This window comes from Neopsephotus bourkii, unplaced genomic scaffold, assembly GCF_033783945.1.
Source record: "Neopsephotus bourkii isolate Nb327-2 ecotype Australia unplaced genomic scaffold, CSIRO-AGI_Nbou_v1 NB_845, whole genome shotgun sequence".
Taxonomy (NCBI): domain Eukaryota; kingdom Metazoa; phylum Chordata; class Aves; order Psittaciformes; family Psittacidae; genus Neopsephotus; species Neopsephotus bourkii.
This window is the reverse complement of record NW_026901341.1, coordinates 2925868-2938875: the sequence shown is the minus strand read 5'-3', so window position 1 is coordinate 2938875 and position 13008 is coordinate 2925868. Positions and strand designations below refer to the sequence as shown.

The 13008-nt window shown below is 42.0% G+C and overlaps 1 protein-coding gene across 4 annotated transcripts in view; it reads right to left on the bottom strand.

Annotated features, from left to right (window-relative positions):
• PLEK (pleckstrin) overlaps positions 1 to 13008 on the bottom strand; it is a 24820-nt gene extending 11812 nt beyond the window's left edge. Inside the window, exons 1-6 of one of the 4 annotated variants that reach the window (XM_061356261.1) lie at positions 12866 to 13008; positions 9879 to 10037; positions 4852 to 5033; positions 3538 to 3629; positions 2961 to 3145; positions 1739 to 1843 (exon numbers count right to left, since the gene is read on the bottom strand). In XM_061356261.1, coding sequence (XP_061212245.1) covers positions 1739 to 1843; positions 2961 to 3145; positions 3538 to 3629; positions 4852 to 5033; positions 9879 to 10037; positions 12866 to 12913 — 771 coding nt within the window. In that variant the 5' untranslated portion in view covers positions 12914 to 13008. The remainder of the gene's footprint in view (positions 1 to 1738; positions 1844 to 2960; positions 3146 to 3537; positions 3630 to 4851; positions 5034 to 9878; positions 10038 to 12865) is intronic. The other 3 variants (XM_061356258.1, XM_061356259.1, XM_061356260.1) reach the window with 3 other exon arrangements.

Below are 13008 nucleotides of genomic sequence, written 5' to 3'. Positions count from 1 at the left end.
TGTGTCATATGAAGCAGAACAGCTTCAACACAGGAGATGCCCCTAAACACATTTCATACCCTGGTACTCATGAGATTCACATGAGGTGTCTGAAAACTGGTTTTAAATGCTTGGCAGAAAATATAGCTGCAAAATGTCTTGCAGGAAGATACTGTGAACTATTGGCAAGGATGAGCTGAAGGACCTTCTTTCCCTGCAAGACAAAACCAATCAACAACAAAAAAGGCTTATCTGGCTTAAGAGCTCTGGGGAGGGTTCCTGGCTGAGAAGCTCAAGCAGAAATAACACCACCTTCCAATATGGGTGTAGATGCCTCACTGCTGTTCCCAAGATTGAAATGATGTGTGGGGCAAATCTAGATCTGCTGAAAGCATTCTCAGCAGAAGCGGTAATGCTTCTGAGCAATGATCCACGGGTCACTGAGTGTGACCAATTCCAGACCAACACTAGTGGAAGACTGTCACGAATCAATTCCTCTCAGCATTTCAAAACAAGTTTCTCAACTAGCTACACTGCACGGAAGTTCTTACTAACTAGGCAGTGTGAATGTGAGAGGGTAAAAGCAGAAAGATGTGTATCTAATTCTTCCATTTCTTTTGAGTAATCTGATTGAGCAATAGAAATACAGATGAGGACCCCCAAAAAGTTAGGCTTCCAATGAATATTTTAGCAGTGAAGGTTCAGACTTGATACTAGGAAACATTTATTTACAGAGAACATGGTCAAACACTGGAACAGATTTCCTAAAGAGGTTGACAGGCCCCAAGCCTGTCAGTGTTTAAGAGACATTTGGTCAATGTCCTTAATAACATGCTTTAACTTTCAGTTCATTAGGGACTGTAGTGACAGGACAAGGGGTAATGGGTTCAAACTTAAACAGGGGAAGTTCAGATAGGAGGAAGTTCTTTACTGTAAGGGTGGTGAGGCACTGGAATGGGTTGTCCAGGGAGGTTGTGAGTGCTCCATCCCTGGCAGTGTTCAAGGCTAGGTTGGACGAAGCCTTGGGTGGCATGGTTTAGTGTGAGGTGTCCCTGCCCATGGCAGGGGGGGTGGAACTGGATGATCTTAAGGTCCTTTCCAACCCTAACTATTCTATGATTCTATGGTCAACCCTGAGGTTGTCAGCCAGTTGGGCTAGATGCTCACTGTAGGTCCTTTTCACCTGAACTATTCTCTTCATTTAAGAATCCTGGTCTTGCCTTCTGTTCACTAATATCTGCTTGCAATAGCCCTGAAAGTAAGCATCTTATCCTCACAGTCACTATACTGCTTAAAGTTTTGCTGGAAAGGAAAGGTATACAGTTACCTGTCACCTTACAGATGGGACAGAATTAAACACTGAAAGGACTCTTTTGCTCAGTACACTAAAAAAGCCTGTGAAAACTGGCAACTGAATCCAGTTGTGTATCCAGAGGGACACTGGATTGGCAGCCTTTTTACCCAAGCTCATCGATGACTTGCCACATCTCCTGCTTATCACCCTTTCCTAATTAAAGCTATAACCTGCCTTATTTTGTAGTAAGAGCAATAAACCTTGCAAAGTTGGGCAGAAGCCCTGCTGCCACGCTACAGCAAGCATTCTTTGTGCTAAGGCAAGAGGGACGAAGATGAAACCTATCAAATGTGGAGGTGGCATAGGCTAGTTTCTCCCTTCTCTAAAGCTTTCTGTTGTAAAAATGTAATCCTGTATCCAATGAACATCATCCCAGTGACAAAATGTAACATACGCAATACTGACCTGTTTCAGCAAACATCCTTGTTTGACTACTATGCCTCTGAATTCTTCTTTCAAGACCACATCATCATCACTAGAATTCCCATCACAGAAAAACCCGCTGTCCGGCTGCATGACCACAAGAGAAAATTCAGAAGTTACAAAGCTGCTGCATGCTTATGTACATGTACAAATACGGCTTCTCTGACTTCCCTCCTCCTTAATGTAGGGTGGTAATGATGTAAATGTAGGTAACCATTCATATGACTTAGAGTAAACATCTGCGCTGCCAACTTGTATGATAACAATTCAGACATTAACCTGCTGTGGTCTCCTCACACCATAGTGGTATTGAATCAAACTAGAAACAAGCTGAAAGTAAGCAGAGCACACATGGGCTTCTAAAAGTGTCCAGGTAGCCAAGAACTGTGATGACTACAAGGCTGCTTTCTTCAGCTGCGTCTCTGCTTCCATAGCTGCACAAGTAAAGTGTCCCTGCCAGACACATTCTAGGAAGACAAATTAAATAATGGAAGAGTCAGTTTACTGAAGTCAAGTGATTCTATGTGGTGAATATAAAGAAAATTGTCATATTCAAGCATTTTCATGTGACAGAAGGCATACTTTTTGTTAGTGTAAGTTCATAAGCCAAACATCTTTAAAACAGTATTTGTGATATTGTGGGTTCTTCAAACCAATCCACAGAACTCGAAGCAATAAATCAAAAAGGCTGGGTAAACTACCCAGGACAGGTGTTATTGGGGGATATTAAAATCTTCTTTGCTCACAGGCAAGCTGTGTATGCGTGTGTGACATGCACTGAGTCAGATTTGGTGGCTCTGAACAAAAGAAAGGAAAGGATTTGTAGCTTGTGTCATTCCAAGAAGCCCCATGATAATGAATTACTTGCTTGCCTCCCGCTGAATCATCACAGAATCAGAGGAACTGATGGTTAAATCCTGGTCACTGGTGAAATTACCAGGAACAAAGCCTAAGTTATAAAGAACCCAGCTTCAACTCAGCACTCAGTTCACACTTAGAAGAGTGCGAGAAAAAAAATGTCCAGCTTACAAATATTGAAGTGAGCCAGTTCATTCTGAACATCATGTAGAGAAAGACAATTAACATAGATCTCTCTGTTTCTGTCCAATCTTTCCTCTAGGACTTAAGAAACCCAACAGGAAGCCTGAGAAAAGCAGAGCATTAGCAATACTGAGACAATGAAAAACCAGAATGCATCACTCACAAAGTAATAGTAGGCATCGCTGAGATCTAAGAAAGGGCTGTCTGACAGCCCCTCAGCAGCAGCCTTGGATGTATCCTCTGCAGGCTGTAGGTAGCCTTCACTCAAGAGGGAAGAGGCAAGCATGAGACCTTCTTTGCGATTTCGGATGGAGTTACTAGACACCAGCCAGTCAATCACAGTAGTGCCTGGTTACAAAGGAACAAACAGTATCAGCCACAAACCGTTTGACAGAAAGCAAGACAGAAATTACAGTGTGACACTGTTTGTTGATGAATATTTCAGAAAGGAATAATTCTTCTGGAGTTAAGTGTTTCATGCAACTTTCTACAAAGATCTATATCAATCTTTCTGGCACTGGTTAAATTTCTTTCTCTTCTCTTGCTTATCATGGCCACAACTGAACACTTTTTCAAGCTTCATCCTTAGAGCACCTCCAGTGTTGGTCAGAAAAACACCTGCCAGGCTTTGTTCTTAACCTTCTCTGTGCTCTACAGAGCTTCGAGCTGTTTCATCTATCTATAGCCTCTCAGCCTGTGGACCCTTTGTTGTATGAAAAAGCAGGGCAAGAGCTCCTTACCGGTAAAGCAGTGATTGTACACTTTTTTGTCTTTTTCCAGCTTCAACTCTTTAATTCCCTTTTCAGGATCTTTCATTGAGAGGTACAAAGCACTGTGCATAAAAAGAACCACAGAAACTTAGCAAATAAAAAGCTTTAGCCAGTTAGTGAAGTAATATTATTGTCATTCACAGCATCTTCATGTTTTGCTGGCATATTACTCTCTGCAGGGTTACAGTACGGTTTAGTTTAATCTCCTGAAAAATTCATGTTGCAAAGCCTGGAGGCTTCTGTCACAGCTAGAGGAGCAGAGGGGCAAGTGCTCAAGTGGTTCACCACACCCCCATGATTTCAGAATGGAACAAATTATGTAGTGTGAACAGCAGTGAATACCCACTCCTGAGGCATCTTCACAGGGCCCCACAGCCTTGGTGCTGATAAGGAACACACTGCTCTGCACTATGTTCCCCTAAAGGTCCTTGGCTGAGCAGAAAACCTGACACTGTGACATCTCCAAAGACTGCATGCTCTCAGAGGCACCAAGTAACCTCAGTGAGCCCTGGCATGACTTCCTTCCTCACATCCACTTTTCACTTGCTCAGAACTCTTGGAGCTCTGGAATGACAAGAAAGACAAATATTAAACATCACATGCTAAGCCCTTTGGTCTGTCAGTCAGGGTGACCCTCTGCTGAAGCAGAGAAGTGAAATTTAGCTGGATCTTGGCCCTGTGCAGTTTTACTGTCTTACAAGGAGCACTGCAGGTTCGTATGTACCTTGATATTTACTGCTCAGAGGCAAGAAGTTGTCCTTAGCTTTTTAAAGTACTAACAAACAGATGGCTTCCTGTGTGTGACCTTTATCTCTTCTCCACTTGGCAGTTCCAAGTTCTCTGGCAAGCGCCACTCTACCCTCAGCATCCAAAACCTAGGCTAACATCAGCATTCCTCTGGAAAGCAAACAAAAGCTTTAAAATATTTTTACAGTAGATTATATATTGTATAAAAATGCCTCTCCTGGCAGAATCACACTTTGCCTGGGGTCTCCTTTGCCATTGCAGTGTGCTCAGAAATCTCCTTATCAGCAAAATCCTTTGATAAATAAGCATGTTTTGGTAAAAGATGATGCACTGAAAATTATTTTCCCAGTTCTGGTTGCTAGCTCATTTATGCCACATTCTGAGCTCTTTAACTGTTAGTCACGCAGAAAGGACTGAGTGAAACCAGACAGGCAGCATGGACAGACATGCTCATAGCTTGTCCAGACAGAGTTTACAGTATCTGGCACACTGCCTGCAGATGGAAGTAAAAGGGGGAGCAGAGCTATAAGAACAAACCTCAAGTTGATTGTTTCAGGCAGTCTGATAGATTTTCTTGTGGATTTTCTGGCAAACCGCTGGCCTCCATCTATGCAATGAATTGCTCTCTTGATATCTCGTACCCAGGCATCTCTCTCCTCCAGGTAGGCAGCTTGAAAAAAGTGGTCCTGCTGCTTGGCTGCAGTGAGCTTGAAGACAAACTGGAATGATAAATGATGTTTCTTTTAGAAGTCACTTTAGTGCAGCCAGTTGGGCACAGTTAACCCAGTACCACCACAACATACAGCCTGCCTGTGCCTGAGGGACTACCGAAAGTGCCTTACAGCCCCAGTTACATTTAAAAACCTCTGAAGAAAAGCATGAACAGGCAGTGCAGGAAACTGACTGTTGTTATTTCCTGCTGGGTGACCCTGACATTGTCATTATAGCCAAGGTGAGTGGCACCAGTGTAGTGGCCTATTTTAACTTTTGCTGGGAAGTTCAACCGAGAGGCTCAAGTGCCCAGCCCTGCAGGCTTACAGTGGGCGTGCGTTTCTGTTACTGTTTATAAAGATGTGGTCAGTCTGAGGAAGGGAAAAACACTCACTTCATGTAGCTCAGCTACTGATTCACAAGGAGAGAAAAGGTCACAGTCACACTGGAGAGCAGCTGAACACATCAGCTTAGCAAACCTTGAAGGGCTTGATAGGGAGATGGTACATCCCACCCATGGCTACATCTTATGATCGCTATCTATCTAAGCATACTAGCAACAATGGAAAAACTATTTCCCCAAATGAGAAAAGATCTTTTAAAGGTAATTCTGATCAGGAAAAATTAACACCAACCTGGGGGAGGAGGGGGAAGTGGGGGAAAGAAATAAGGAAAACTAAAATCCAACATAACAACCAAGAAAACCCAAGCCCAAAATTCACACTGTTTGATCTTGTATCCATCCAGTGATCTTTTCAGTGGAAAATCAGAATCTGATTACTCAGGCAAGAGGTTTCCACTTCCTCTAAAATACAGTTCTCCATAAGCAGAATTCTGATTTGCTCCATAGTTGTATTAGAGTAAGTACAAGAGGTTCTGTCTCAGCAGGCATCTAAGAGTGACAGGCTAATCAGCAAGCCAACAGCATGGCTTTATGAGGGCAAGTAAAGAAGAGGCTGTCATTATCAAAGAGCAGAGCTTGGTGAGTCTAAGGCAGTGAACTGAAAGCACTGAGTCTGCTGAAGCCTGCATTTGTAAATGGCATATTTCTGAACATCTCCAGTATGCATCTTCCAGACTGTTGTCAATGTGAAAGATTCTGACGCCCTGACATTGTGTGGAAGTCCCACTGACTTTCATGGAAAACAGATATCAAAGTTACAAACAGTGGGTCCTGAAAAATCCATTTCAGACAGAAAAGCAATTATTTTTTACGAGACACCATTCATCTTTCCAGCAACACCTACCTCTTCTATTATGCAGTAAAGAGCTATACCCTGAAAAGCAATGTATGGTACATTTGTGGAAAGCAAACAGATTAGTGCAAGGTGTCCCTGCCCATGGCGGGGGGGTGGAACTAGATGATCTTAAGGTCCTTTCCAACCCGAACTATTCTATGAAATCCCAATATCCAAGAATCATGCTTACACACCTGGTTAACAGAATGAAATACCAAATCATTAATACAAGTTTTTACCAAAGGGAAAATCAACAATCTCAATATCAAAGAGCTCAGAAGGAATGTACAGTGAAATGCTAAAGAAGAGTTTATTCCCAGTACACAGAGAAGGCTGGGAAAGCTCTATCTCTTAACTTCAGCTCTTGGAAAGCCAGGCCACTGAGCTAGACATCAATGAAAAGGTTGAGTCTCCAATCTTAGAAGTGATCAAGCCACAAGACCTCTGATGATGCTCTTCTGTTTGTGCTTTAGTGAAAATTAGACAATTAGACTGTACTAAATACTAACATTTTGGTTTAAATTAGAACAAATATATCTGACTGTAAGCAACCATACATGATAATGCTATCTACAGGAAAGAGATGGGGAAAACAGAGAAAGCTCAAGCATAGCAGAATTAATATCACATTAAGCAGTGATCAAACTTCAGATCAAGAATGGTGGTGAATGCACTCTGAAATAAAATCTCAACATACACAGTTGCAGTCTCTTCTGAACAGGTTATATTTATTTCTGTTTAACAAATCCAAGATTGCTTCCTTTCCCCACAGCACCTGCTTTAGGCAACTGATTTAATACAAGTGTGTTGGTGATATCTCCTGAGTCTTCAAGCTAGGCCCTGATACAGACACACAAGCTCATTCAAAAAGCTTAAGTCTAACCAAATGAACATAAAAGTCTGCTCATGGCTCAATAGTCCCTGTCCCAAACTGGGTCCAAGTGAGTGAGACTGGCTAATAAGAATTATCCCACTTTTCACATTCAGAATTCCTGTCTTAAAAATATACATTAATTTCTAGCTACATGAAGTAAATGTATGCAAACCACTAAGAATCACAATAATTCCCATAAGAGGAAGAGCTATATGTTTTAGCATGCAAGCAGTGAGAAGGCAGGATGGAATGCATTGGCATTGCTTGTATAGAATCCCAGTGACAGTGTCATTCACGCAAATGAGCATGTTGACTGTTTGAACAGTGCAAATTGTAATTCAATATGTTTCCAAGGCTATTAGTCTATGTAATTGCAGAATTGTCTCACCAACTCAGTAACGAGGATCTGATCCAACACCCGCTGAAGTTGCTTGGATTGCTTCCACAGACTTCAGCAAACTCTGCATCAGATCTCACTCACGAGAAGGTGGTTTGGGTGCCTCAACCCCCAGGTCTGAGATCCTTCCTTTTTTCTGTATTCTCCCTCAGAAAAAGCCCCAGCAACTAAAGTGAAGCCTAAAGTAAATCTCAATATTTAAATTCATAATGTAAAATGAAGCATAATGTCCACTGCAGTCAAAGGCAGGATCCTCAAAGACTTCATCACCCTTTGATACAGATGCAATCTATCTTCTCCTAACTGCTACATCTTCAAGCAACCCTTTGGGCAGGCGAGGATGTCTCTCTGCCTTCAGCAGACAACAGACACTTCAGACCGCTCTGCCTAACTTGCAGATCAGTTATCTTTTCATTATTGTTAACCTACACTGATCAGTTATCTTTTCATTACTGTTAAATGTGTTATTGTTAATGATGTTTCCTAGCAACTATTATAGACCAATAGTGATGTCAGTGCCTCAGTAAGAGTTAAAAAAAAAAAAACCAACCCAAACCAAGCCAACCATCAATCAGGAAAAAAAAACACACCCAAAAAACACAAACAACAAAAACACCCCCACAAAACTGTTTGGAAAAGAATACTTTATGAGAAAAACTTAATTTCCACCATTATAATGTACGATCCCTTGGATACAGTACCCTTCTCCTCATGCATTATACCTCATAAGTAAGAGTGCTGTGCTGAGGCTTGTCAATTAGATAATGTAGGAACATGGTTTCAAAACAGTAGAATTAGAACCAAGTGTGTGCAGATATACTTAGTTTCTGTTCCTTTATTTGGTAATTTCATGTTTCTGCCCTGCGCTCTAGTCCCTAGATGTAATTCTGCTTCACCTTTATTACCCATGGTTTACAAAAGATGTAAAGCCAAGTGCTGTAACTAAGGGCTCTCAGCAGTGCCCAGGCAATGCACAGACACACAGCCACATTGGCTGAAGCAGAAGGTTAGGTCTGAAGCTACAGAGGTCAACCAGTAAGGTTTGCCCAGCCATGCCAAGGGTGGCTCAGACAGGAGCTGTTAGCAATAAGGAAGAGTAAATGGGCTTGACTAGCAGTCAGTCTCAAACCCTTCTGAATCAGTTGGACAATCTCCCTTGCCAGCTCAGAGATCAAAAAGCCTATGATGAGCATGGGGTGGGAATACATGATTGCACAATTCTCTTCCAGGCATATCAATACAGTCTTCTTCTGTGGACAACTCCCAGCACCTATGGATAGCTAGGGAAAGCAGGCGACTCTTGGTGATCCTGCTTTGGATGGGATTACCAAGGTAACAGCCCTCTAAAACCTCTGGTTCCCAGGAGAAGCTGCCATCTACAACTTCTTTGACTCAGCACAGAATTAACAGCAAACTTTATTTGTACTGCCTCAAAGAAGTAGGAGACCCTTTTCTTAAAGGATATAAGAATCAGCTTTTTTAATATATAAATATGGGGACTGCACAAAGAATTAAAAGAAAGAAGAAAACAGAAGGAAGGAAATAAAGAAAAAGGAAACCCAGCAGATCCAAACCTGACACCAGGGACCCTGACTCCACTTACCACAAAACCTAAAGACAGGTATAACTCTCTCCACTCATATGAGAAAATGCAGCTTTCTCTCTCATGCACTCTCACATTTTCTTTCTATTTTTCTAATGCTCTCAGGCTTTTATCTTCAGTCAGGTATCCTCGTGGTAAATTTCTTTAAACTGTAATTGTACAGTCTTCCAGATTCTGTGCAAGCCCTTTGTCAAAGGAGTTCTTGAGGGTATGGTGCCTATTTGATGAAACCAAGTTGCCAAAATAACAAATGACTGACCGTAGATAGGATTCTTTGCTCATATCGGAAATCCTGTTTTACCAACAACTGTTTTGCATAAACCCTATAACAAAATATGCATGTTTGTACATTTATCTTCCTCTAGCTTTTTTCTGCCACATAAGACTCTGACTTTGTGAATATAGTCATCTGTGTGTTTTACTGGGAAGTGGAACTGCGTGTGCACTTGCTACCTTCGACTTTAAGAGATCCCAAATATGTAGGCAACATTTGGACTACTTTCTCTAGGTCAGTTTTGGGTTTTACTCTCTGAGTGTAGATGTGACTCTCAGTCACTTGAAAAAGCCCTACCAGTAACAATGCAGTGGTGATTAATACAGATTTCATTAATGTGAAATGTGTGGGGTCACCAAATGGTCATAAAATGGTTTGGAATTACAGCTTTACTTAGGCATTTGGGTCACGGCATTTATCTCTTTTCTGTATCACTATTTTTTCATTGTTATTGAAAAAGTACTTACCATTCTTTTGCCAAAATCTTGGCATGGGCTGTTAATAGAGCTTCCCTTTAGTGGGACCATCCCTTTGGGGCTGTTGTCAGCCTTCCGCTTGTAGAATTCAATTCCATCTTCTAGCAGCACGACCCACATCGGCTTCCAGGTGTTAAACATGCTGCCCTGCTGCAATAAATCATTGTGTATACTATGTGCAATAAATCAGTCTCTTCACATGATACCCACTGAAGATATGACCTTCCAGGGAGCACCTGACATGCTAAAATAACTATAGCTAGTGCCTCAAGGAGAACACAGCACAACCGCACCCATCTTACTACACAGTTAAAGAGCACTGTTGTTGCTCTTCTGACCACCATTTTTTGACCCTTGTAGTCACCTCAGCCATGAGTGTGTCCAAAAATCACATTGCCTGCCCCAGGAAGTGTTTCTTTTCAGTATCAGTCCCAGCTACTGTCTTCAAGATGGCATAGTGGCAATATTATGAATAATCCTCAAAGTTTCTGGTTGTGAACTGGGACATTAGAACTGCCTCATTAACTTGGGCATCCTATGCAATATTTAGGACTTGGTGCTACAGTACAGTCAGCTGTTGAGGCCTGGCTGTCTAGTAAGAAAGCGCACATCTCAGAGGATTTCCAGACATACAGGTACAAACTGTAAGAGTAATGAACAGTATAAGGGCCTGCAGCTGCAGATCTCCAACCGCTGAGATGAGGAATTGAAGTGCTCCATTTCATCTCTTAAAGTTTTTACTTCCTATTCCTGAAACACAGCTGTCAGATGCAAGAAATACAGAGATAAAGATAGGGCCACATCCTACACATAGTGAAACACAGCAAAATCCTAAGGGTCTCAGAGAGGAACAACCTGTTTCTCTGTGTTGAACTGCTAAAATTACTAGGACTGGTGCATTCTAGGTAGGTGTCCGCTATGGTCCCACCACTTTTGAAGCTGGTTGGGGTCAGAATCCCAGATACCCAAGTGACTTACTACTCAGCCAAATGAACATTTACATATGCTGAATACCAACAGTTCATCTGAAGAGTTACCAAGGCACAACCAACATTTGTAGGCCCCAAATCAGAGGCCATCCTTCAAAAACACTAGCTTCCCTTGCTCTTTCTGTTAAAAAGAGACACCTAAATTTATCCTCCTCCTCCTCCAACTCCATCCACTGCATCCCTGTCCACCTCAGATGATGGTGGCTGAGCCGTGCTAAAGCTGCAGATAGAAGCAAGGCAGCCACAGTTATGCTGTGAAAAGGGCCTGTTTTGATTTGGTAAACCTGAAAGCTGGGCAGATATCATTACATTTGCATTTGTATTTCTGCAGAAGTGAATGGGACAGAATACACTGACCCTTTATTTTATTTTTATTTTAATTATTCTCCAGATGAACTGTTTGTCACGTCCTTTTTGCTTCCCTAAGAAATGCCTTTGAATAAGTCCTTATGTTCAATCACAGAGTGAGGAGGGAAAACCATCAGCTGAGAACTTATTAAGAGCAAGACTTACTTCTACCCTCTGCAGCCCATACTAGGGGCAGAAGGTGCTCGACAAATGCTCATTATGTACTTTTCTCCTCTTCATTATGCCTGCAAAGTGAAAACAAGGATTTGACCTCCTAAAGGAGTCATCATGCAGCTACAGGGCCCTTTGCAGAGGGTGAAGACCATTTGTCACTCACTTTCTCCTCTTGATATTTTCGTTAGGGTGGGGAACAGTGCTGTGCTTAGGGGTCAGTGCTTTAGCTTGGACTATGTGACCTCCAAAAGGGAACGACAAGAGCCTCATCTGCATATGGGTTGACTACCATTTGCTTTTGATTCTGTATTTATTTAATAAGCAATAGGAATTTACCATTATTTGAGAGTCTAAATTAACCCACTGGTCAGTTTTCTGCTAAGAAATAAATTAAGACAATGGGCCAGGGCAAGAACTGTTGCAATTTCCTTTTGTTTGTGGGTTTACCATAAGCAGTATTTCTGTTCATAAACAGACAAGTCCAGCACTTCCTAAAGCCCAGACTCTGACATGCTCTACCAATGGAAGCCGCTGCAGAGCAGTGTGAAAACTGACAGTCTCATACGCACATCATCAGCAAACCCAAACATGGTCACATTGTTCTCATCTAGAACATCTTATGAAAGATAAACAAGCTTTTCCTGGACTAAAAATCAAGCTGTCACACCTACTCCAAAGACTGCAGACACAGACAGGTTTTCCTTGAATTGCTCTATGAAATCATTAGCTACTTTGAGAACACACAAAACTTCCCCTTGGTAGAACAATTTTTCATAACATCTGCTGCACTACAATATCAGAAAATTAGCTGTTTCTTACACTCAGATGACATAAAGTCCCCAAAGATATAGAAATAGAAGTTTAAGCTTACCTAAAACCCCTTAAAGTGTGAACTCATACTTCTTGGAGGTCACATAGTCCAAGCTAAACCACTGACCCCAAGCACAGCACTGTTCCCCACCCTAATGTAAACATCAAGAGGAGAAAGTCAGTGACAAATGGCCTTCACTCTCTGCAAAGGAACCTGTGGCCCCACAGAGTGCCTCGAGGCCAAAGTGATATGACCTGTTTGATCTCACTATGCTTCCTTGCTGTTTAACTCGGCAATTAAGTGCAGTTGAGTAGCCTATGACCATTTCAAGCTGCTACCTGCCTTGCCAGGCTTCCACTATGGGCATTAGATTACTTAATAAAAATACAAATCTTTTGATCCAAAGGTACATCCAAGATATGTGCAAAATGCCTTATTGCAGTATTCTGACAAGATAAAACTGCTAGCAAGTATCTCTGTGGTCACTAACACCATACTGGTTTATTGCTCAAGGAATCCTGTTCATTTGCCTTTTCTTTTTGGTAAAAAAAGATCCTTTTTTTAATAACTGAAACCAAAGTATGCTTTCCTACACCTCCCCAACCTGTTCAGAGTTAGCTTCCTCCTCCACTCAGTCCAAAGCTCCCTCCCCTTACCTTCTTAACCAAGTACCCCTCCCTTATACGCATCGGTTCTCGCTCCATGTCTCAGGCAATCCCGTTCTCTGGTCTATCAGTGCTGGCAGTCAAGTTCTTCTGGCAGCAAAGTCTGTGGGCTGGCATTTTTACAGTACAGCTGT